Below are 24,216 nucleotides of genomic sequence, written 5' to 3'. Positions count from 1 at the left end.
TCAATAATTCGTTTTCTTCTTAAGCCGGCCAGAAATTTGTTTCTATTGCTTGCAACTAATAACCCAAACCCAAACAGATACAACCATCTTTTTTTTTTTTTTGCCACACCGCACGGCTTCCAGGATCTTAGTGCCCCAACCAGGGATGGAACCCGTGCTCCCTGCAACGGAAGCACAGTCCTAACCACTGGACCACCAGGGAATTCCCTCAACTATCATTTACTGAGACCCTATTTTTGCCTACGGACTTGACATGTCTTAGTACATTTCCTCTCTTTCTTCTGTAAAATTGAAATTATTTCCCCCATTTAATCTTCATTCTACAGAAGAAAACACTGAGGTGTAGAGAGGTTAAGTAGTAGAAAATTTTTTTTCTTTTATTTTAAACTTATGCTGTTTTTGCAAAGAAGAAGAAGCAAACAAGTTTAAAAAAATCATATTCACCATTATTTTATTCTTTAAAATTTATTTTGTCTCAGAAAGATTTTAATAAAGTCTTCCGTTTAGCTCTTGGTTGATCAGTTTTATAATAAGAATCACAAGCTAATCTAAAGTCAGGGAGAATTTGGGTTAGTCAGTTTCTTCTCTGGAATTCAGTTGCCCTTTGCTTTTTCTTTTTTAAACATCTTTATTGGGGTATAATTGCTTTACACTGGTGTGTTAGTTTCTGCTTTATAACAAAGTGAATCAGTTATACATATACATATGTTCCCATATCTCTTCCCTCTTGCGTCTCCCTCCCTCCCACCCTCCCTATCCCACCCCTTCAGGAGGTCACAAAGCACCGAGCTGATATCCCTGTGCCATGCGGCTGCTTCCCACTAGCTATCTACCTTACGTTTAGTAGTGTATATATGTCCATGCCTCTCTCTCGCCCTGTCACAGCTCACCCTTACCCCTCCCCATACCCTCAAGTCTGTTCTCCAGTAGGTCTGTGTCTTTACTCCTGTCTTACCCCTAGGTTCTTCATGACATTTTTTTCCTTAAATTCCATATATATGTGTTAGCATACGGTATTTGTCTTTCTCTTTCTGACTTACTTCACTCTGTATGATAGACTCTAGGTCTATCCACCTCATTACAAATAGCTCAATTTCGTTTCTTTTTATGGCTGAGTAATATTCCATTGTATATATGTGCCACATCTTCTTTATCCATTCATCCGATGATGGGCACTTAGGTTGTTTCCATCTCTGGGCTATTGTAAATAGAGCTGCAATGAACATTTTGGTACACGATTCTTTTTGAATTTTGGTTTTCTCAGGGTATATGCCCAGTACTGGGATTTCTGGGTCATATGGCAGTTCTATTTGTAGTTTTTTTAAGGAACCTCCATACTGTTCTCCATAGTGGCTGAACCAATTCACATTCCCACCAGCAGTGCAAGAGTGTTCCCTTTTCTCCACACCCTCTCCAGCATTTATTGTTTCTAGATTTTTTTATGATGGCCATTCTGACTGGTGTGAGATGATATCTCATTGTAGTTTTGATTTGCATTTCTCTAATGATTAATGATGTTGAGCATTCTTTCATGTGTTTGTTGGCAGTCTGTATATCCTCTTTGGAGAAATGTCTATTTAGGTCTTCTGCCTATTTTTGGATTGGGTTGTTTGTTTTTTTGTTATTGAGCTGCATGAGCTGCTTGTAAATTTTGGAGATTAATCCTTTGTCAGTTGCTTCATTAGCAAATATTTTCTCCCATTCTGAGGGTTGTCTTTTGGTCTTGTTTATGGTTTCCTTTGCTGTGCAAAAGCTTTGAAGTTTCATTAGGTTCCATTTGTTTATTTTTATTTCCATTTCTCTAGGAGGTGGGTCAGAAAGGATCTTGCTTTCTGATTTATGTCATAGAGTGTTCTGCCTATGTATTCCTCTAAGAGTTTGATAGTTTCTGGCCTTACATTTAGGTCTTTAATCCATTTTGAGCTTATTTTTGTGTATGGTGTTAGGGAGTGATCTAATCTCATACTTTTACATGTACCTGTCCAGTTTTCCCAGCACCACTTATTGAAGAGGCTGTCCTTTCTCCACTGTACATTCCTGCCTCCTTTATCAAAGATAAGGTGACCATATGTGCATGGGTTTATCTCTGGGCTTTCTATCCTGTTCCATTGATCTATATTTCTGTATTTGTGTCAGTACCATACTGTCTTGATTACTGTAGCTTTGTAGTATAGTCTGAAGTCAGGGAGCCTGATTCCTCCAGCTCCGTTTTTCGTTCTCCAGATTGCTTTGGCTATTCAGGATCTTTTGTGTTTCCATACAAATTGAGAAATTTTTTGTTCTAGTTCTGTGAAAAATGCCAGTGGTAGTTTGATAGGGATTGCATTGAATCTATAGATTGCTTTGGGTAGTAGAGTCATTTTCACAATGTAGATTCTTCCAATCCAAGAACATGGTATACCTCTCCACCTATTTGTATCATCTTTAATTTCTTTCATCAGTGTCTTATAATTTTCTGCATACAGGTCTTTTGTCTCCTTAGATAGGTTTATTCCTAGATATTTTATTCTTTTTGTTGCAGTGGTAAATGGGAGTGTTTTCTTGATTTCAGTTTCAGATTTTTCATCATTAGCGTATAGGAATGCCAGCGATTTCTGTGCATTAATTTTGTATCCTGCTACTTTACCAAATTCATTGATTAGCTCTAGTAGTTTTCTGGTAGCATCTTTAGGATTCTCTATGTATAGTATCATGTCATCTGCAAACAGTGACAGCTTTACTTCTTCTTTTCCGATTTGGATTCCTTTTATTTCCTTTTCTTCTCTGATTGCTGTGGCTAAAACCTCCAAAACTATGTTGAATAAGAGTGGTGAGAGTGCAGTTGCCCTTTGCTTTTAATACACCAAAGAAGGCCAATATCTATTGCATAGAAGCACACATTTGTGTTTATTGCAGGGTTTCTTAACAATGACACTACTGACATTTTGGACTGCATGATTCTTTCTTGTGCGGGCCGTCCTGTGTGTTGTAGGGTGTTCAGTAGCATCCCGGCCATTAACCTTCTAGATGTCAGTAGCACTGCCTACCAACCCACCCCCATCCTTTTATTGTCATCAAAAATGTTTCCAGGGCTTCCCTGGTGGCACAGTGGCTGAGAGTCCGCCTGCCGATGCAGGGAACACGGGTTTGTGCCCTGGTCCGGGAACATCCCACATGCCGCGGAGTGGCTAGGCTCGTGAGCCATGGCCGCTGAGCCTGTGCGTCCGGAGCCTGTGCTCCGCAACGGGAGAGGCCACAACAGTGAGAGGACCGCATACCGCAAAAAAAAAAAAAATGTTTCCAGACATTGCCAAATTGCCCCTGGTTAAGAACCACTGGGTTATAGGAGGGAAGAAAGTATTATAACTACTGGGTTATAGGAGGGAAAAAACCTGACAAAACTGTTCACATTGTAAAGGAGTAATATATTAGAGATAATGCCAGAATTGCAGGAAAGCTATAGAAATACCATGGAAAAGAAGAAAAATATATTATACAGTATAATTTCAAGGATTAATCAAAGACAAGAGAATCCCATGGCTACCTACAGAGGATAGAAAGTGCAATTCATCGCTATGCTGTATAACAGAAAAATTAGCTGTCATTAATGGTAGATGAGAGGTTAGGATTTTATAGGCATTTCATTTCAAGTAACTAAATATGAACTTACCTTCTTAGCAACACAGAAAGTAAGTGTTCAATGAGTATTTCTCTTTGCCGTTTCAAAGCCTAGGCAGAGATAAAAATTGTCTGATTTGGAGAAAAGGTTTGATTTGGAGACAGGACTGAAGTTTTTTTTTTCCCGTCCTTGCTCCTTTTTCCAAATTTTCTTTTATTGAGCATTACTTTTCTATTTGAAAATTCTAAAAACTAAAAAATAATTCTATTAATGGACAAAAGAAATAAATAATAAAGCTTCTTGAAAATCAGAATATTGACAGAAAAGAAATCTCTTATCACTTCTTGTCTCTGATAGTAAAAGAAAACAAAAGGCAAACAATCAGAAAAGAGGAGTAGACAAGTCTTTTGGGAAAAGCACACAAAAATCCTTCCTCTGGAAATAGAATGAATTGATTATTAAAGTAAAGAAACTTTTGCCTTCAAAATGAAAATTGTAGCAAAGAGAGGTAAGGTTGAAGAGGAGATCTGAGAAGCTTTTCAATATTAGAAAGGGTTTCTTTAGAGCAATCAGCTGAGGCCAACCAGCATGGGGAAATTTAGGTCTTCCATTTGCGGGGAAAGAACTTCTCTATATAATCTTTTGCTTAAAATGCTTTTAAATTCCTTCAGCAGGGATGATCACAGCAAGACAAAAAGCCATAACAAAGGGGCACCCAGGACAAGGGAAACCTTCCCTCGCTGGTAGGAACTCACAGCTAAGTTCCTCTGAAGAAACTAGAATCCTTTTCTTCCATTATTACAAATAAATAAAGATAATAGACCTAGTTTTAAGTTTTATTCTCATTTGAGTCAACAATATTTTTGAATGACAAAATATTTTCTATATATATTTGAGTGATCAAGTGACAGATGAATTGAACAAGTTATCTGTGGCTCTAAATATCTCTCCATTGTACTCCCATTGTTTCACTAGCAATAAAATGTTATTGAAACAACAATAATAAATAGAAAACCTGCCTATTTTCCCATACTAGTTAATGTGAGAAGAAAACACCTGCCCATTGCAGTTCCACAAAAATGGTTTTAATATAGGGTCACAGAAAATTCAAAGGTTTTATAGCCCACTATAAAACAGCCCTTTGTCTTTTCCCACTAATTCCCTAGTGTCACATTTAACAAAACAAGGAAACTACAGATAATAGAGGTGTTTGCAGATTAGCCTTCCAAGCCATAAATAACATAGGGTTTTGCTCACCTACAAATATTAAGGCAGCTTATCAATGTTTAAGCGCCTTCCTCTTTGTAATGGTCGCTAACATTTTAACCCAGGCAAATTGAGAATTTTTTCTTTCCTGTCTTCTTACATTGACAGAGTACACATTCATAAGATTCTATAATCAGATTTCACAGTATAAAGAGTAAGACATTACCTAAACACTCGCCTGCGACCTGAAAGGCCCTGTTTTGGAAGATGTGTCTGCTTTATGCTTTCTTTGTTTTGCTCTCTCTTAGCTATGGTTTCGATCCTAACTGTCCTGGAAGATGCAGCTGTGATTCAGAGCAGTCGGTGCAATGCTACAGGCTAACGGAGGTGCCGTCAGGTATTCCTTCCACCACCAAGAAGCTCTACGTCAGTCATAGCAAAATTCAGCACCTTCAGGTAATTACTCATTCTACACTCAAGTTACTGCAATTTTATTTTGTGAGATAGGGTGAGGGGCAAGTGTGGGTTTGTTAAACTTGATTTAAATAATCAAAACGTAAAGTGATGGTTATGAAGTCGGGTAGTTGCACTAGCTACCTGTTTGCTCTGTATACTGAGATGGGTATATGCCTCTGGATATTTCTCTTTAGGAAAGTAGCCCCCCAAAAATCGGAGTCTATAATTAATTTTTTATTTTTGAAAATTCTAATTATGTTGTTGCAGAGTAAAAGTAAAGAAATGACTCTTTCTTAACAAAAAGAGCTTGAGATCATATGGCCCCTTTTTCTCCCCATATTAAAAAGAAGTCCTTTTAGGGGAAAAGTAGTTTTGTATGTGCCATAGAAGGCAGATGATACTTAGAACATTATAAGACTATCAAGGTGAATGCAGCCTATGAGAATTATTCATACAAACTCTACAAACCAGCCAGGCATCAGTGTCTTTGTGGAAACATATACAGAAGAAATACGTGGTTTTGTTTTGCCACATTACTGCAATTCTCATTCTACGTGCTTTTAATTATGATGTCTATTTTCATGCTTACCTATTCAGAGGGCACTGAAAAGAGTGCTATAGATTTGTCTGACTTGTATAACACAAAGAAGCTTTTAAAAATTTTTTACTTATTTATTTTTGGCTGCGTTGGGTCTTCGTTGCTGCGCGCAGGCTTTCTCTAGTTGCAGCGAGGCGGGGTCGCTCTTTGTTGCGGTGCGTGGGCTTCTCATTGCGGTGGCTTCTTTTGTTGCCGAGCACAGGCTCTAGGCACGCGGGATTCAGTAGTTGTGGCACACGAGCTTAGTTGCTCCATGGCATGTGGGATCCTCCAGGACCAGGGTTCAAACCCGTATCCCCTGCATTGACAGGCGGATTCTTAACCACTGCGCCACCAGGGAAGCCCGAAACTTTTGTTTTTGACCTTTGGTATTTTGAAAGGCATCAAGAGACTAGAGTTCTCATTCTAGTTTTCTCATTAACTAGAGATAGAACTACCTTAGACAAGCAGTTAAAAAAATCTGCAGACCTCATTTGTTACCTTTATGATGTGAGAAGGCTGGATTAGATTGGGGATCCCAGGAACTTTCTAGATGGAAAATTCTATGACTCTGAGTTTGCCTTTACTGGTCACTGCTTCTTCCTCATTGACCCAAATCTTAAGATAAGGAAAGGCCTGTCTGTGATCCAGGTGCCGAGAGTCAGCAGGTGAATGTACTTTTCCTTCAAACAGAGACACTCCCCCCTCCCTTTTTATTTGGTTAAGAAATTTTAATGTAGGTGCACATAAACACAGGGAGTTTAAAATATGTGGCATGGTATTTATTTCGAGGCTCAATAAGCACAATTGCCTGGTCATCATCTGTTTACTTTCCTCTTCTAATCCAGTAGTGCCTAATGCCAGAGAGCAGGTCTGACCCTGTCAGGTCTCAGCATTCAATCAAGACACCTGGTTAAAGGGCAAGATGCTTAAATATTTGTCCTGAGGACTTGAGATACCGAGAGCTGGAGTATCAGCTAAGCCTGGTAATGATCCCACACTGCTGCTTTGCAGTCAATAAGATGAAATTATGCCTCTCGTCAAATTCACTTATTGGATGAGTTCATTTGTCAATGGTTTAAGTTCACTGAACAGCAATACTGCCACTTCCCTGACTTTAACCCAGTTAATTATCTCTAGGAAGCACAGTTCACAGCAGAAAGGTTGGCAAAAGAGAGGATTTTTTTGTGAAGGAAGTAGAAAGCTCTGACCAATAATCCTCTTTTCTCTTTTAAAAATTCTTAGGCTTTAAATGACCATAGTTTACTTGCATTTGGTGAATGCAATGTATATTCTGTTTATTTGTTTGAACTACAGAATTGGGTGCCTATATTTAAAGCAAAAAGTCTTAAAATGGATCTTCAGATTAATAGCAATATAAATTATATATATATACATACATATATGTGCATATATATACGCATACATCACATATATGCATATATGCACAACATATATATATACACACACACACACATATATGTGTATATACACCACAATTTTAAATGTTTCAGTTACTTGTTCATATAATTCAACTGTTTTTGGGTCTGTGAATGCTGTGTTTGAGACTGGGGATAAAAGATGAAAAATTCAGTTCTAGGAGTTCCCTTGCCTAGTGGTTAGGATTCTGGGCTTTCACTGCCATGGCCCAGGTTCAATCCCTGGTCAGGGAATTAAGATCCTGCAAGCCATGCAGCACAGCTGGAAAAAAAAGTAAAAATTCATAGTTCCTGCCCTCAAGAGGGACTTTATTTATCCATTTATCTGTAAAAATCCCTACTTCTTTGAGATGCATGCCATCAGACTGTAACACTCTGTTCCTCTGTGTGTCTTATACTGTGCCCCTGGTCCCTTCCATACTGGCTCCTACTCTTCCTCTCCATCCTAAGTCCTGCATCTTTTGGTGTGCCTTCAGTGTCCAATATCCTAGTCCCATTCCTTGAACTCATAAAAAAGTATCTATCTACATTTCCACTTCACCACAGCCGTCTACTCTCTTGCTTATATCATAATCCTCATTATATCTGAAACTTCTGCACTCAAAAATCTTGAATTCCCATACCCACTCTCTGGTCATCATGCCCTTTCCCTTCAGCTGCCATACTCTGCACTTATCTTTCCACTTCATGGAGACTTCTAATCCTAGATCTACCCACTTTCTCTCAGATAATCAGTTCATTTCTTATCTATCTTCTTTCCCTAACCCTTCCCTCTTTGCATCCCACAATTAATTATCTCAACACTTATTCAGCAAAGCCTCAGTCTTATGTTAGGGTGATCGTTTTCCTTTGTTTCTCCTATATCTGGACAGCTGGGTACTGCTGGAGAGGATTACACCTGGTGTCATATCCAAGATAGCTTTTACCAAACCCAAGGTCATGAAAATGTATGCCTATATTTTCTTCTAAGAGTTTTATAGTTTTAGCTCTAACGTTTAGAGGACAAATAGAAATGTCTTTATGGTAGCAGTCAATTAAAATAATTGCACTTTACATCTTTTGTGGAGAGAAGAAGCTACTTCATATTCCTCTTGGGTAAGAAATATATGGTTTATCAACAAGTGGGGGGGAGAATTATAGATTCTTTTTATATTCTCTCCATACTTTTCAGGTTTTTAAATTGTTTACAGAGAACAAGTGTTGCTTTGATCATCAGAAAAAAAATTCCAACATAGTTTATAAACTCCTTGCTGGCTTGGTTCACACATGTCTGAGGCAGTCACTGTGAGGGTGTGTGAGTTTCCTGTGTGCACTGGACCTATAAGGTAACTAAGAAAGGCAGGTAACCTTCTAATGCTTGAAGTAGGGCCTGCCCAGCATTAAAACGTGAAACAAAGCCTTTTCATGGGGAAACCAGCAGAAGTTGCCCCTCTACTCTATTTCATTTTACTTGGTTTGCTTTTTTTTTTCTTTTTAACTTTTCTTATTATATAGTAACTTTTATCTACATAGGTATTAGGCTCACTAAACTGTACAACTGTGATGGCAGGAATTTTACTTAGCTAAGCTTCCTAAGCCTAATTGTTAACACCAAGCCATACTTGCCTTGCTTTTTAAGCAATGTTGAAAAACTGCCAGCAGCCCCAAGGTTAGCTGCAGGGCAAAAGCATCTCTTTCCACATCTCTTGAGCACAACCCTGCTTAGGCCATGGAAATGGAAAAACAGGTCTGGCAGAATTTTTTTCCCTTTGTCAGCTCTGCAAACTCAACTGATAAGTTGAAAATCATTGGGGGTCTTCCTCACTGTTTGTGGCACCAGAACTCTATACTCTTCAGCTCAATGCATGTTATAAACACTAAGGTTAAAAATATATGTGTTGGGGTAAGGTAAACCTGGGTTGGAAGCCGAACTTTTCCACTTACTAGCAAGACATACTTGGACATTTTGTTTTGCCTTCTTGAGTTTACCTCATTGAAAAGGGAATAATCATGCTTACACATAGATCTTTGTAAAGATAAGCATAGTAAATACTTAGAAAATGGTGGCCATTTTTTTTTTTTTTTTTTTTTGCGGTACACGGGCCTCTCACTGTTGTGGCCTCTCCCATTGTGCAGCACAGGCTGTGGACGCGCAGGCTCAGCGGCCATGGCTCACGGGCCCAGCCGCTCCGCGGCATGTGGGATCTTCCCGGACCGGGGCACGAACCCGTGTTCGTGCAGAGTGCAGAGAGTCCGGCAGGTGGACTCTCAACCACTGCGCCACCAGGGAAGCCCCAATGGTGGCCATTTTAACTAATAATAATCAAAAGTAATCTGCATTGACCTGATAAAGAGCAAAGGTTCTCTATGCTTAATAATAGGAAACAACTATTCACTGGATTCAGTTAAGAAAATGACCTATATTTACTATTAGCTAGTCTATATACTTTACAAATAGAAATGAAGACAAATTGAAGCTCTGACACCACTCTTTGTCTAGTCCCCATAGAAATTGTCCATTCAGATCCATGTCATCTCTGAGACTTGCTACATAGTCAGCAATCTTTTAGGGTCTGTGGTCACTCAGATAGAAGTAGAAGCATTTGCAACACCAAGGTCTTTTTTGTGGGAGATCAACAGTCCCAAAGGTGAAAAGCTATGTGTAGAGTCAAATATGACTTTACATGGAAGAAAGCCTAGAAAAAGGTACTTCAGGATGAAGAACAGATTAAACAACACTGAATCTTGGACAGGTCATTTAATTTTTTTTTTGGCATCATTCCTTGTATGGAAGATTTGGACTAGATAATCTCTAAAATTTCTGCTTTTCTAAAACTCTATGATCTGTGTCCAGATCTTGAGTCTTTTTTGAAAAACATTAATTATAGACCACAGGCAATGGAAAATGTATTAGAAAATGATGAGTTGAGGAAGAAAGGGCTTTGGAGTCCAATTTGGAGACTGTTGAAATTCTCAACTCTTTCAAGTTTGACGATAACAAACTTTCAAGTTTGACGATAACAAACTTTCAGGGTTATTAGGAGAATTAATGATAACACATAAAAAAGTACTTGGAACTTGTAGATGCTCAACAAATGCAAAAAAAAAAGCTATTGATCTTGGGATTAAGACTAATTAATACATCTGATTAATCATTAAGAAAATATCAAATGTTAGTAGCAATATATAAGCCAAGGCAGCTATCAAAACTATTATAATTTAAAATATCTGTTTATGGAGTTTTTAACATGAGATTCTTCAGCTAGAATATCATATTAGGAAATACTTTAAAATATACCATAATTCACATCACGTGTCTTCCCAGAATATAAATACCTGTAACAAATATGTGATGCAAAATTAACCCACTTTTAAGGTATTAATCATGTATTGATGTTACAAAAGAGCTCAACTTCACAATTAAATCCAACATTTAGAAACTGTAGATAGTAAGACATAAAAGTGTGCACTGAAAATTCCAGCTTAATTGAATTCTAAAGCAGGTTGAAAGTTTTGTGAAGATTTATCAAGCTCAGGAAAATCTGGAACAATTCCTCTTTTTGCCTAAACATGATTTTACTCTGAGAACCAAATACCAAATTACATCATCCTAGAAAAGAGGTGGATGTCCACCTAGGAGGAGTTTGGAGGATATGTGGAGAGATAGGGGTGCTTGAACTTGCAAACCATGGAGAAAGTACAGCAGATTTGGTAATTTCTAAAATCTAGGAGAGGAATAGCATTAGGTCTGGGATATATGCATGAATGGACTCCTTGCTCTACAGAGATGGAGACACATGTATCCTGTTTGTTTCTTCATGACCCTTTTTCATCAGTGAAGCATAAATTGGCCGGTAGGAACAACGAGGCTAGTTTTCCAAACAATTATACAGTTGAAAATGTTTTTCTGATAGGCCCATTCTATTGATAGCAGCATCTAGGACATTAAAATTTTTTTTACTTTTAATGCTTAAATTGTTAAAAAGGTAATTTATAATTTAAAAAAATCTAAACATTGCAAAATGTAGATAGATAATGAAAATTCCTTATAATTTTATCTCCTAGAGTTAGAAACTCTAGTTAATAGTTTGGTGAAATATTTCCAGATTGTTTCTTTTTTGGCTATTATAAGATGATGCAACCAAGAACAGCCTATTGCATAAATCATTGTGCAATTTTTAAGTACTTCTACCTAGAAGTAAATTTGCTGGGTCAAAGAATACGCAGCAAAAGTTGGCCAACTTTATGTCTACCAATAGTGTGTGAAAGTGCTTAAAATATTTTAGACATGTTATACTGTTAACAAATGAATAAAAATGGTCAGAACCTGAGTTTCTATCCATTTCCAAGAGATATTTAAATAGATCCTGAAGGGAAATCTGAAGTATCATTAGTATTGAATGATAACGTATATGGCTTTTTTTTTCTTACAATAATTCTAATTACTGCTTTTCTCCCCCATTCCCCATCCCTGAATTTTTTGTAGCTGTCTAACTTCGCCCAAATGTCAGCTCTAGAAGATTTTATTCTGCTGGCCAGTGGAACAGAGTCGGTAGAAAATGACACTTTCAAGACTCTGAGTACTTTGAAGACCTTGGAACTCTGGAAAAATAAGTTAAGACAGGTCCCCAGTGCTCTCCCAGCCAGTCTTGAAGTGTTAAAACTAAATGATAATTCAATATATGTCCTTCACAGATCTGATTTTGAAGGACTGAAGAAATTAAAAATCCTTGAACTGAAAAACAATCTGATCTCTTCTCTCCCTCCCAGCATGCTCTCTTCTCTTGTCAGTTTGCAAAGCTTGGTGTTGGACAGCAACAATATCGAGTCTGTGAATGGACCACTGGCACTTCCCCATCTGGAACATCTGAGCATGGAGAATAATAAGCTACATCTCATACCAGCTAGCTTCTTCACTTCTCTTCAGTCTTTGCAGTTTCTCAGTTTCAGTAGTAACTTTCTGACTAAAATTCCTATTAACCTGCCCAAATCCTTGCTCTCATTAAAAATGGAGAGAAACCGGCTCAAAGTGGTAAGGTTTCAAGATATGAAACATTTGGAGAATCTTTCCCATCTTTACCTGTCAGAAAACTCACTCTCTTCCATAGATGGGGCACAGCTCCTTGCCAATTTAACTACCCTTGAGCTGTCCCAAAACCAGCTTCAAACGTTGCCCCTCAGACTACCAGCAAGGCTACAAAAGCTTGATATCAGCAACAATCTGATTCAGAAAGTTACAGCACAAGACTTCAAGGACCTCCGAGATTTGAAACATTTGTTTCTGGACAACAACATTGTCAGCTTGTTTGAAGCTGGAGCCCTGCAAAGGTGTTTCCAGCTCTCCAACCTGGCCCTGGAGCAGAACCTGCTTTTGTCTATACCTCTACGGTAAGTGAGCGTTATCATTTACAGTAACTACTAAAAAAGTTTTCCAAAAACTGGGACAACTAAGTACATTATACAAGCAAGAAAAGTCATCCAAGCATACGTAAAGTATCTGATCAAGGCTATCCAAGGGTTCAGGGGTAGAATTTAAACAGGGGTTTGGAATCTCCAGCCCTTAAGCTGAACCCTGCACTAACTTAAGTTATCTTGCCTGTAGGACAAGACACCAACGGGAACATCTGTATTTGAAAATATGCAATGTCACTTTGGGGACGTATAGTAACAAACATCATAGGGGGATGTTACTTGTAAAAATGTGTTCTGGTTTCTAAGTATATGGCTTGGATCTAGCAACAGGCTGACTAGGCATGTGCTTAACCACTAGCAAAGCAGGACACCAGGAAAAAATGAGGTGGGGCGGGGTTGGGGGGAATGTAGTAATACATTTATATTTTTAAAAAGCATTGAAGCAGTATTTGTGGGGAAAAAAATCAAATGTTATATTCTAACATTGTATTTATTTTGAATTATGTATTGGGAGCCTCGTGTTCTTCTCAGTGCTGTGATTTTTAAAGGGCTTAAGGGATGCTGCTTATTTCTCCGGGTGTCTGTCTGTGAGTGTGTGAGACAATGTGTCCATCTTACTTTCTGTTTTTGGTTGTTTCTTCTGTTTTCTTTCTCTCTCACACAAACACACACCACCCTCATACTCTGACACTTAATTTCTCTTCCAAATATCCCTCCTTCTATACCCAACCCACTGTACCTGTGCATTAATTGATCCTATTTATTTAAACTTTGTCACATGTTCCACATTTTAAAGTAGAATTAAAAAACAGTAGAATAAATACTATTATTCTCCTAAAAAAGATATGTTGTTTATTAAATGTGTCTATTAGTGGATTCTTTTTCCTTTCAGCACTATAGAAAAAAATGCTTCCTGCCCTATTATTATTATCAAATTTCTCATAATTAATGTACCAGCTTCTGGCTTCTGTAGAATCCTGTGGCACTTGATTTACTTATTATCAGTGTTCATTATGATAATTTTTCTTATCAATGAGAAAGGAAAAAATTATCTGATATGGACAGATGTTCATTTTTTTTGCACTGTACCCAATGCAAAACATTGAAAGGTGATTTTTCGAACGGAAATCAGTAATTTAAATTATATATTGAGGATAATTTGAAAGTAATCAATTTCTCTTAATGCCTAAGCATGTGCATACAATTAATTTAATTCAACAAGTACGTTTTGAGCATTCACCATGTGCCAGGTACTTTACCAGGCACTTGGGATACATCAGTGTAATAAAAGAAGTAAAACTTCTTGTTCTGTACAGCTTAAATTCTAGCAGGGAAAGAGTGACAACATAATATGTAAGTAAAGTATATAATATTGAGATAGTGTTAGGTGTTATAATTAACAACAAAAAGGGGCAGGCAGGATTACCAGGTTCAGGACTACAGTGAACGAGGGTGGATGGTTGCAATTTTCAATAAGGTAAGCATGGTAACCCTCCTGAAAAGGTAAGCTCTGAGCAAAGACTGGGAGGAGGTGAGGGATTTAGTTGTGAAGCTGTCTGGGGGAAAAGTGTTCTAGACAGAACAGCCCTGAAGACAAGAACATGCGGGCAGTATTTCAGGACTCTAATTCTTGTTGTTATTTAAATAATTTCTCTGCTATGTTCAAGCCTTATTTTCTATTACTGCAGGCTCCTCCTCCAAACAAAAAATTGTGTATAAAATAAAAACTCATCAAACAGGTTAGGGAGTGACTGTATCACATAAGGATTCTCAGCAGGCTATGACAGCCATGGGCAAAACTGGGAACTCAGTGGGCTTTTCTATTCGGGTGACCTTTAGAAAGCATTTGGTGAAGTAATCCTGCTAAGTTTAATGAGTGAAAAATAGCTTAATTATTTACTCCTGCCAGGGTATTTGTGTTTTAATAAGTGACTACAGAAAGCACAAAGTTTCTACCCAACAGAGTGTATAATGGAATTGCAAGCCTGAGCTAACCCTAATTTTCAAGTCTGACTTTATGATGGAATTATCTGGAGAACTTTTATAAAGCCTACTCATGCCTAGACCTCATTTCAAACCAATTAAATTAGACGCCCTAGGGTTGTGGTCCAGGCATCGGTATTTTTTAAAAGCTCCCCAGATGAATTTAATGTGTAGCCAGGTTTGAGAAATACTGGGAAAGGACAATGGGGCAAGAAAGAAGATACCAGGGGGCTTTTCCTATGAGGCTTAAATGAAACAACACAACTGTCTGCTTTGTCAAAGAACCTGGCCTGTTATGAGAGCAAAGTTCCTGTAGAAAGTGATTTTTTTTTTTTGCGGTACACGGGCCTCTCACTGTTGTGGCCTCTCCCATTGCAGAGCACAGGCTCCGGACGCGCAGGCTCAGCGGCCATGGCTCACGGGCCTAGCTGTTCCCTGGCATGTGGGATCTTCCCGGACGGGGGCACGAACCCATGTCCCCTAAATCGGCAGGCGGACTCTCAACCACTGTGCCACCAGGGAAGCCCTAGAGAGTGATTTTTAAATTCCCCATCAGGACCACCACTTCCAAAACCACCATTCCCCAACTTTTCTTTAAATTGGAAAGTGGGAAGGACCCCAAAAATTTTTCCCGTGGTTTTCCTCCCGTAAAGAATTAAAACACAATACAATCTATTCCTTATATTTGAATTTTGCGACTTTTATTTATGAGCTTTAAACGTTACACTCTTTTTATTTGAATGCTTCTTATTCATACACAAAACTACACTTTAAAATTCAGTGTTCTATAAATGAACTGTAAACACAGGCAACCTATCTGTGCTAGTTGCTAACCTAACCTAACCTAACCTGTTAGTCGCCCGTTGTGTATCCTATCACAAACTGTTTCCACAAATCCCTTCCTCTGTCTACCATGCTGCAATCTACATTTCATCAGGAAAATAATGGTATATGGTTTTAGGCACACATGAATTAAAATATCTACCCCATTTGCCTAAATATGCTAACTGAGATAGAAACAATACCTAACACTTACTAAGTGCTTACTAAGCTCAGCAGGGAATGAATATACATGTTATTCTGTTACTCCCTTACGACAATCCTGTGAAGGTAGGTACACTGTTTTACCTATTATTTTACAGATTAGAAATTAAGGTTAAGAGGTATCAAGAAACTTGCTGGAAGTCATATGGTCAATAAAGTTTGGAGTCAGGGTTAAATACAGTAGTCTAACTCCAGGGCCTGGGAATTTTAGGCACTGCACCCTCACCCTCTGAGGTTTACTCTGCTATCAACAATACACTCCACTACTTAGAATTTAGTCTACCCAAGACCTGGGGTCTTGCTTCTTGCGGCTTCTCATTTCACCAAGCTGCAGCTCGGGGAGCAAATGTAAATTACATCACCCCTTCTTTATTCACAATCTGGATAATTCAAATCCAGGATAGCTTTCTACAACCTGATGAAGCCAGTCAGCATTTTCTCTTACTCAAGTGCCATCTACAGACATAATGGGGATGCGCCCTTTTTTACTCTGAAAAGCGACACTGCCAAAAGAAGAAACAGCATTTCTAGACATATGTTTGTCTTAAAATCAGGGCTACCTTTTTGTATAAATCAGACTTATAAAGATAAATTATATCAAAGCAATAAATGACTACCCAAAGGTCACAGAAGGAGGAAATTAGTGACTTCTCTTACAGTGCCATTTTGGTTATCCATAGAAACATGAAAGAAAAAAAAAGGTACTCCTAAGACCAGGTACAGTTTTTGGCTGCCCAGCCCAGAACTGAATAAATGTATTTGTTTAAAAGAAAGCTTGGCTTGCTCATTTTCGTTACTAACATTTTTATGTAACTTCTGTGTACTGAGCACTTTCATCTATATAGTGGAAAATCAGAAGCTTTAAAGAGCTAAATAACTTACCTAAAGTCACATGCTGGTGAATAGAATAGCCAAAGTTAGAACTCGAGTCTTAATAAGTAGACTTGACTCTCTGGTTTACTCTGCCGTATCTTTCCTCAGCCGTGCTCCCTGTGCTCCCTGTACTCTCAATAGTTACAGAGTCTCGCTTACTGCCTCACCACCTATTAACAGGCCATTTTTCCTTGAAAAAAAAAAAAAAAGGCTATGCACAAGAGATTTTCTGTATAACTTTTAGAGATGTACCTTGTATAAGCTGGTGTGTGCACAAAATTACATTGTCTTAGGGATTAACTTCAAATTCAATTTAAACTGTGGATACCAATTTGAAAATTGTTAGTGGTATTCACAGTAAACCAACTGAGAGAAATGTCTTTGCAGAAGCTTTTATCAAACTGTTAAAATGTGTGGAGTGATTTTCCCTGGTAAATTAATCTGCTTTGTTAGGTAAATTTAATTCCAATGAAAAAGAAAGCACTTTAAACAAATAAGACTTTAAAATACTCAAAAGCACAAGTACTTATGTATGTATATGTATTATATGGTTTAGGAGAGGAATACAAATATAAAGTACATGAACGTAGGGCTTCCCTGGTGGCGCAGTGGTTGAGAGTCCACCTGCCGATGTAGGGGACACAGGTTCGTGCCCCGGTCCGGGAAGATCCCACATGACGCGGAGCAGCTAGGTCCGTGAGCCATGGCCGCTGAGCCTGTGTGTCCGGAGCCTGTGCTCCGCAACGGGAGAGGCCACAACAGTGAGAGGCCCGCGTACCACAAAAAAAAAAAAAAAAAATTACATGAACGTAAATATATATAAATATAAAATGTAAGTATCAAAGAAAAAAAAAAGGCAAAATTTAGGCTAAGTGCCAATAACCTAAAAGATTAACGTTTCAGAATGAAATTCATATGAGAATAATACTATAACAAACAAAAGGTAATATTGTCATAAAATATGTTTAAATTCATTTGCTTTTTTCTCTTTGACATAGCAATCATATGACGGGGACCACCACAAAAAAATTCACTAAATACTAAAAAGAATCAAATGTACATCTAATATGTTCACACTGTATGAAGATAGCATTCAGATGGTATTTCAAGGGACATTTTTCCTATAAAGCTTTCTCACTTCTTGTACTTCACAAAGAGAATAGCACTTAATATAAAGTTGACTAGCAGAAAGATTTTCAGTTCACAATTGTGATTATTATTTATTTTTTATCAACAGGTGTTAGCATGACATTTTTCAAACTGGTATCCACGGTTAAAATTTTTTTTTCCTGATTATAAAGAAATACCTGTTCAAGTTGAAAATTTAGCGTGCTGAAAAATAAAAAAGTCACCCATAACTGTTCAACCAGAACCTATGCCTAGCGATAATTTGTTTTTATGTATTTGAGATCAGTCAATTTTTTTTCTATTTTTTCCATTTAACATTATAGTGCGGTTTTTCTCTCCATTTTCCCTTTTCTATTTTTTCCAAGTATCACTATGGACCCAGGGATCTTAATTCATTCAGTGTGTTATGATCATTTATAGTTGCTAGTCTCTTTTGGTGCTCAAATTTCCCCAAATTTGGCTAGTGGGAGCCCCTCCAAGCTGGTTCCTATGTTCATGAGACATGATTCCATTACCTCTCTTTTTATAAACTTGTGGTAAAATACACATAACATAAAATTTATGTGTACAATTATTAATTTTTACGTGTACAATTCAATATTGTTAAGTATCTTCACATTGTTGTGCAACCAGTCTCCAGAACTTTTTCATCTTGCAAAACCAAAACTCTGCACCCATTAAACAACTCCTCATTTCCCTCCTCCCCTCACCCCCTGACAACCACCGTTCTACTTCCTGTTTCTATGAATCTGACTACTCTAGATATCTTATGTAAGTGGAATCATACAGTAGTTATCTTTCTGTGACAGGCTTTTTTCACTTAACATAATATCCTTATTCATGTTGTAGCATGCGTCAGAATTTCCTTCCTTTCAAGGCTGAATAATATTCCATTGTATGTACTTGTATTTTGTATTTTGCTTATTCATTCATCCATCAGTGGACACTTGGATTGCTTCCACATTTTAACTACTGTGAATTCAATATGGGAGTATAACATGGGTGTATAAATATCTCTTTGAGACCTTGCTTTCAATTCTTTTGAGTATATACGCAGAAGTGCAATTGCTGGATCATATGCAAGTATAGTTTTAATTTTGGGGGGAACCACCCATACTGTGTTCCATATTGACTGTACCATTTTACACTCCCATCAACAGGGCACAAAGTTTCCAATTTCTCCACATTCTTGTTAACACTTGTTATTTTCTGGATTTTTGATAGCAACCATCATGATAGGTGTTCCACTAATCTTTGAACACTTCATTGCATTCCAGTTCAGACATTCCAGCTTACCTTGCCCCAGACGTGGAATTAGCCATTTTTCCAAGAAGTCTTGCTTCTTTTTTTTTTTTTAATTTTATCAAAGTATAGTTGATTTACAATGTTGTGTTAATTTCTGCTGTCCTGCAAAGTGATTCAGTTATACATATATATATTCCTTTCCATATTTTTTCCATTATAGTTTATCACAGGATATTGATTATTGTTCCCTGTGCTAAACAATAGGACCTTGTTGTTTATTGAAGCCTTGCTTCTTTTAAGTAGCGACTGGAATTCTGAAACTAAGATCTGTGTGTTCAGTGAGCTTATGCTATTGGGATCACATTGCTACTCGTGTATAATATTGCTTTTAGGTCCTTTCAGTATACAGAGGTAGAAGATATATATTTTTTAAAATCATAAATTCACATTGGTATTTCCAATTCATATTACCATTAGAGAGAGTTTTTTCTTCTCTTATTTTATATTTGTATCTTTTTCTCTTACAATGAAAATCTTGGTTCCTAATAAGATTACTATATTTACTTATTTTCCTTATCTTACAGTATTCATTAAAAAGTTTTGAAATTGTATTACTAAGAGTAATATTAACAATAAATATACTGCGAGAAATTTCTTTGCAGATCCTTTTGTCTTTAGAGTCTAAGGCTTAGCTATCTCTACTAATGCTATTCAGAGTACTTTTTCTTTATTTTATATGGTTACATTACCAACATAAACAGTTGATTAGTTAATTAGATTTGTTTGTTTTGGCTTGTGTTCAATTTTAGGGCTTGGTTTTGTTTTTATTTGTTTTACATAAAACGTTAACGTGATTCAAAAGTTAAAACCATATGGAACCAAACACTCCCTATAAGTAACTATTTTAATTCACTTCTGGTTTATCTTTTTTCTTTTTTTTCAAAAACAAGCAAACTGTGTACATGTATTCTTATTTCCCTCTTACACAAAAACTAAGATATTACATACACTATTCCACTTCTTGTTTTTCTTCCCTTTAACAATACTTTCTAGAAATCATTTTATGGGTAATTCATAGAGACCAGCCTCTTTCTTTTTCAAGGCTGCATAGTAGTTCTTTACTCTTGTACTGGGTTGTTTACAGTCTTTTGCTATTATAAATAATACCATAAGAAATACACATGTGCTGTTTTATGTTTGTGGATATAAAATATGGATATGTTTGTGGATATAAAATATCACATCTTCAGAGATTTTACCTAGAAATGAAATTGCCGGGTCAAAGGGTAAATGCACATTATTTTGTTAGGCTTTGCTAAATTCTCCACAGGAGCCATGCCATTTTCAGCTCCCACCAAGCTATGTATGAGATTGTCTGCTTCTTCATGGCTTTGCCCACAGAATGTATTGCTAAGGATTAAGACTTTTTACCAATCTGATTCGTGAGAAATGGAATCTCTGTGTGTTTTTATTCTTCATTTCTCTATTCTGAGTATGGCTGAAGACTTAAAGGCTTTGCTTTTTTTTCTGAGAATATAAGTTCCTTTTATTTTTTATTTTATTTATTTTTTTAACATCTTTATTGGAGTATAATTGCTTTACAATGGTGTGTTATTTTCTGCTTTACAACAAAATGAATCAGTTATATATATACATATGTTCCCATATCTCTTCCCTCTTGCATCTCCCTCCCTCCCACCCTCCCTATCCCACCCCTCCAGGCGATCATAAAGCACGAGCTGATCTCCCTGCGCTATGCGGCTGGTTCCCACTAGCTAGATACCTTATGTTTGGTAGTGTATGTATGTCCATGCCTCTCTCTCGCTTTGTCACAGCTTACCCTTCCACCTCCCCATATCCTCAAGTCCATTCTCTAGTAGGTCTGTGTCTTTATTCCTGTCTTACCCCTAGGTTCTTCATGACATTTTTTTTTCTTAGATTCCATATATATGTGTTAGCATACAGTATTTGTCTTTCTCTTTCTGACTTACTTCACTCTGTATGACAGACTCTAGGTCCATCCACCTCATTACAAATAGCTCAATTTCGTTTATTTTTATGGCTGAGTAATATTCCATTGTATATACATGCCACATCTTCTTTATCCATTCATCCGAAGATGGACACTTAGGTTGTTTCCATCTCCGGGCTATTGTAAATAGAGCTGCAATGAACATTATGGTACATGACTCTTTTTGATTTCTGGTTTTCTCAGGGTATATGCCCAGTAGTGGGATTTCTGGGTCATATGGTAGTTCTATTTGTAGTTTTTTAAGGAACCTCCATACAGTTCTCCACAGTGGCTGTACCAATTCACACTCCCACCAGCAGTGCAAGAGTGTTCCCTTTTCTCCACACCCTCTCCAGCATTTATTGTTTCTAGATTTTTTTGATGATGGCCATTCTGACCGGTGTGAGGTGATACCTCATTGTGGTTTTGATTTGCATTTCTCTAATGATTAGTGATGTTGAGCATCCTTTCATGTGTTTGTTGGCAATCTGTATATCTTCTGTGGAGAAATGTCTATTTAGGTCTTCTGCCCATTTTTAAGGCTTTGCTTTTATGTGGATTTCCATTCATACTTTTTGCCCACTTTCAGACTTATTTTAAAACCTTTTCTTCTCAACTTGTAATAGTCCTTTACATATTAGGGAGATTGGCTCTTTGTCTGGGATATAAAGTGCAGATATTTCCCCCAGTTTGTCTTTTGATTTTGCATATGTCTTTTGCCATATACAATTTCTTTTTCTATGATTTTTAATGTAGTTGATTTATTGATCTTTTATAGCTTCTGGATTTTTTTTTTTTTTTTTTTTTTTTTTTTTTTGCGGTATGCGGGCCTCTCACTGTTGTGGCCTCTCCTGTTGCGGAGCACAGGCTCCGGACGTGCAGGCTCAGCAGCCATGGCTCACGGGCCCAGCCACTCCACGGCATGTGGGATCTTCCTGGACCAGGGCACGAACCCGTGTCCCCTGCATCGGCAGGTGGACTCTCAACCACTGCACCACCAGGGAAGCCCCAGCTTCTGGATTTTTAAGCCATAGTCAGAAAAGCTTTTTTATAGAACTGGTATTTTAAAAATTATTTGAAAATATGATTTTTATGATCACATAATAGTCCATTATCTCTTAATTTCCATATTAGTGGACATTAGCCCTTTATCATTTTTTTGCTGTTATAAATATAATCAAATGTATGACAAACATATTTTTAAATAAATCTCTATTCACTTCTCCTATTATCTCCTACGCTGAAAGGCATGACGTTATTTAAATTCGATACGTGTTACCAAATTGTTTCCAAAACGGTACCAGTTTATACTCCCACTAGCAGAGTTTAAGTTCTTACCTCACTACACCCTCATCAGAAATGAATTTTAAAATTTAAAATGATGCTCTAATTTCTAACACTGCATCTTTTATATTCATGAAGAACAACGCTTTTCATATTTTTATTCAATATTTTTACCTTTCCTATAAATTATTGATTCATGGCATCTGCCAACTAAAAAGTTGGAAACTTACTATTTTCCTTATCAATTTGTTACATGATCCAATTTGAAATGAAAAATTAAAGAGTTTATGGCTAGGAACCAGAAAAACCAGAGGGCTAGAAAATAAGACCTATGAGAAAGTGTTAAAGACCTATAGATAAGACTGAGGTTTGCACTTTTAATTAACTTTACAAAATAAAGCTTGTTTTCTAGCTTCAGAGGAAACAGAATGGTACAGAAAAGGTGGGTGTTGCTCAATCTGAGTTGCCTAGACAGTTATGGAATGATGGTCACAGCCTCCTTTCACATCCTGTTTCCATGCTTTTGCAGGCTCCCGGCAACCTTAGCAAGGCTGGACCTAAAAGGCAATGCCATCCAGGATATTGCTGAGAGGGAGCTCAAGGATCTGAAGCAGCTTCAGGTTCTAAACCTTAGGAACAACAAGATCTCTGCCTTAGACCTCAAAGCCTTGGAGGTGTTGCCTCGCCTCAGGCACCTGTATCTGGATGGAAATCCGTGGAATTGCACCTGCAGTCTCCTGAGAGCCAGGGAGGTCCTGAAGGCCAAGGGCACAGATGTGAGGGGAGGACAATGTGCGGCACCAGCTGAACGACAAGGGGAGAGCTGGATGTCTTCCAAGAAGATAATGAGGCAATGTGAGCATCACTTGCATCTGACCGAGAAAAGCAAAGAGACCAAAAAGAAACCAAAGCCTGAAGAGCACTCCAGCATCAGAATCAATGTGGATGATGATTATTATGATTATGAGGTAGATTAAGGATGAGCTTAGTTTACAGTTTAGAAAAAGGTTTTGTTTCTTTTTTTAAAATAGACTTCATTTTTAGAGCAGTTTTAGGTTCATAGCAGAATTGAGAGGAAGGTACAGAGATTTCCTATATACCTCCTACCCCTACACAAACATAGCCTCCCCCATTACAACATGTCCCACCAGAATGGAACATTTGTTACAGCTGATGGATCTCTATTGACAGGTCATAATCACCTAAAGTCCATAGTTTACATTAGGGTTTACTCTTGGTGTTGTACATACTCTGGGTTTGGACAAATATATAATGACATGTATTTACCACTATAATATCACACAGAGTAGTTTCACTGCCCTAAAAATCCTCTGTGCTCCAGAAAAAATGTTGTGGTTTTTTTTTTGTTTTTTGTTTTTTTGGGGTTTTTTTGTGGTACGTGGGCCTCTCACTGTTATGGCCTCTCCTGTTGCGGAGCACAGGCTCCGGACGCGCAGGCTCAGCGGCCATGGCTCTCGGGCCCAGCCGCTCCGTGGCATGTGGGATCTTCCCGGACCGGCACGAACCCGTGTCCCCTGCATCGGCAGGCGGACTCTCAACCACTGCGCCACCAGGGAAGCCTAGAAAAAAACTTTTTTAATGGTCAATATCTTAAGCAGAAATATATAATAAATTTAGATATACAAGATTCTTTTTATAAGTTTTTCTCTTTCTTTTTAAGAATGAAGTGAGGGTTAAGACAAGTTGAGGTGGGGGGAGGGAAGTAGAAATGAATGGTCAGAAGATGTAAGATTCCTTCCATGTTAAAAGTAGTTTGTTTGTATTTTATACTGAAACCTAGACAAATAGTAATGCCCAATAAAATCTCTATCTAACTAACTTCCTGCAAATAGAGTAGTTCATTTTATCAAATAAAAAGTGATGATTTTGTGTATGAAGCTGGTACCTATAGACCTACACTACAGGCTTTTGTTTATAAGTAATAAAAACTGACTCCAACTTAAGCAAGAAAGAATTTATT

General features: G+C 37.6%; 1 protein-coding gene across 1 annotated transcript; it reads left to right on the top strand.

The window, feature by feature from the left end:
• Positions 1 to 5,071: 5,071 nt before the first annotated feature.
• Positions 5,072 to 23,212, top strand: LOC116763208 (nephrocan-like). Its single transcript, XM_032650629.1, has 3 exons — positions 5,072 to 5,260; positions 11,742 to 12,643; positions 22,765 to 23,212. Exons 1-3 carry the CDS (start codon positions 5,072 to 5,074, stop codon positions 23,210 to 23,212), a joined length of 1,539 nt encoding a protein of 512 aa, XP_032506520.1.
• The last annotated feature ends 1,004 nt before the right edge of the window (positions 23,213 to 24,216 follow it).

The sequence above is a fragment of the Phocoena sinus genome, chromosome 12 (assembly GCF_008692025.1).
Source record: "Phocoena sinus isolate mPhoSin1 chromosome 12, mPhoSin1.pri, whole genome shotgun sequence".
NCBI classification, from domain to species: domain Eukaryota; kingdom Metazoa; phylum Chordata; class Mammalia; order Artiodactyla; family Phocoenidae; genus Phocoena; species Phocoena sinus.
The sequence above is the reverse complement of the archived record's forward strand: the minus strand, read 5'-3'. Positions and strand labels throughout refer to the sequence as shown.

Bases quoted from the DNA above. Each gene is read 5' to 3' on its own strand.
- LOC116763208 (XM_032650629.1), top strand. From the start codon at position 5,072: ATGTGTCTGCTTTATGCTTTCTTTGTTTTGCTCTCTCTTAGCTATGGT. The intron at 5,261-11,741 runs GTAATTACTCAT...AATTTTTTGTAG, and splicing joins GCAAAATTCAGCACCTTCAG to CTGTCTAACTTCGCCCAAAT. The intron at 12,644-22,764 runs GTAAGTGAGCGT...ATGCTTTTGCAG, and splicing joins CTTTTGTCTATACCTCTACG to GCTCCCGGCAACCTTAGCAA.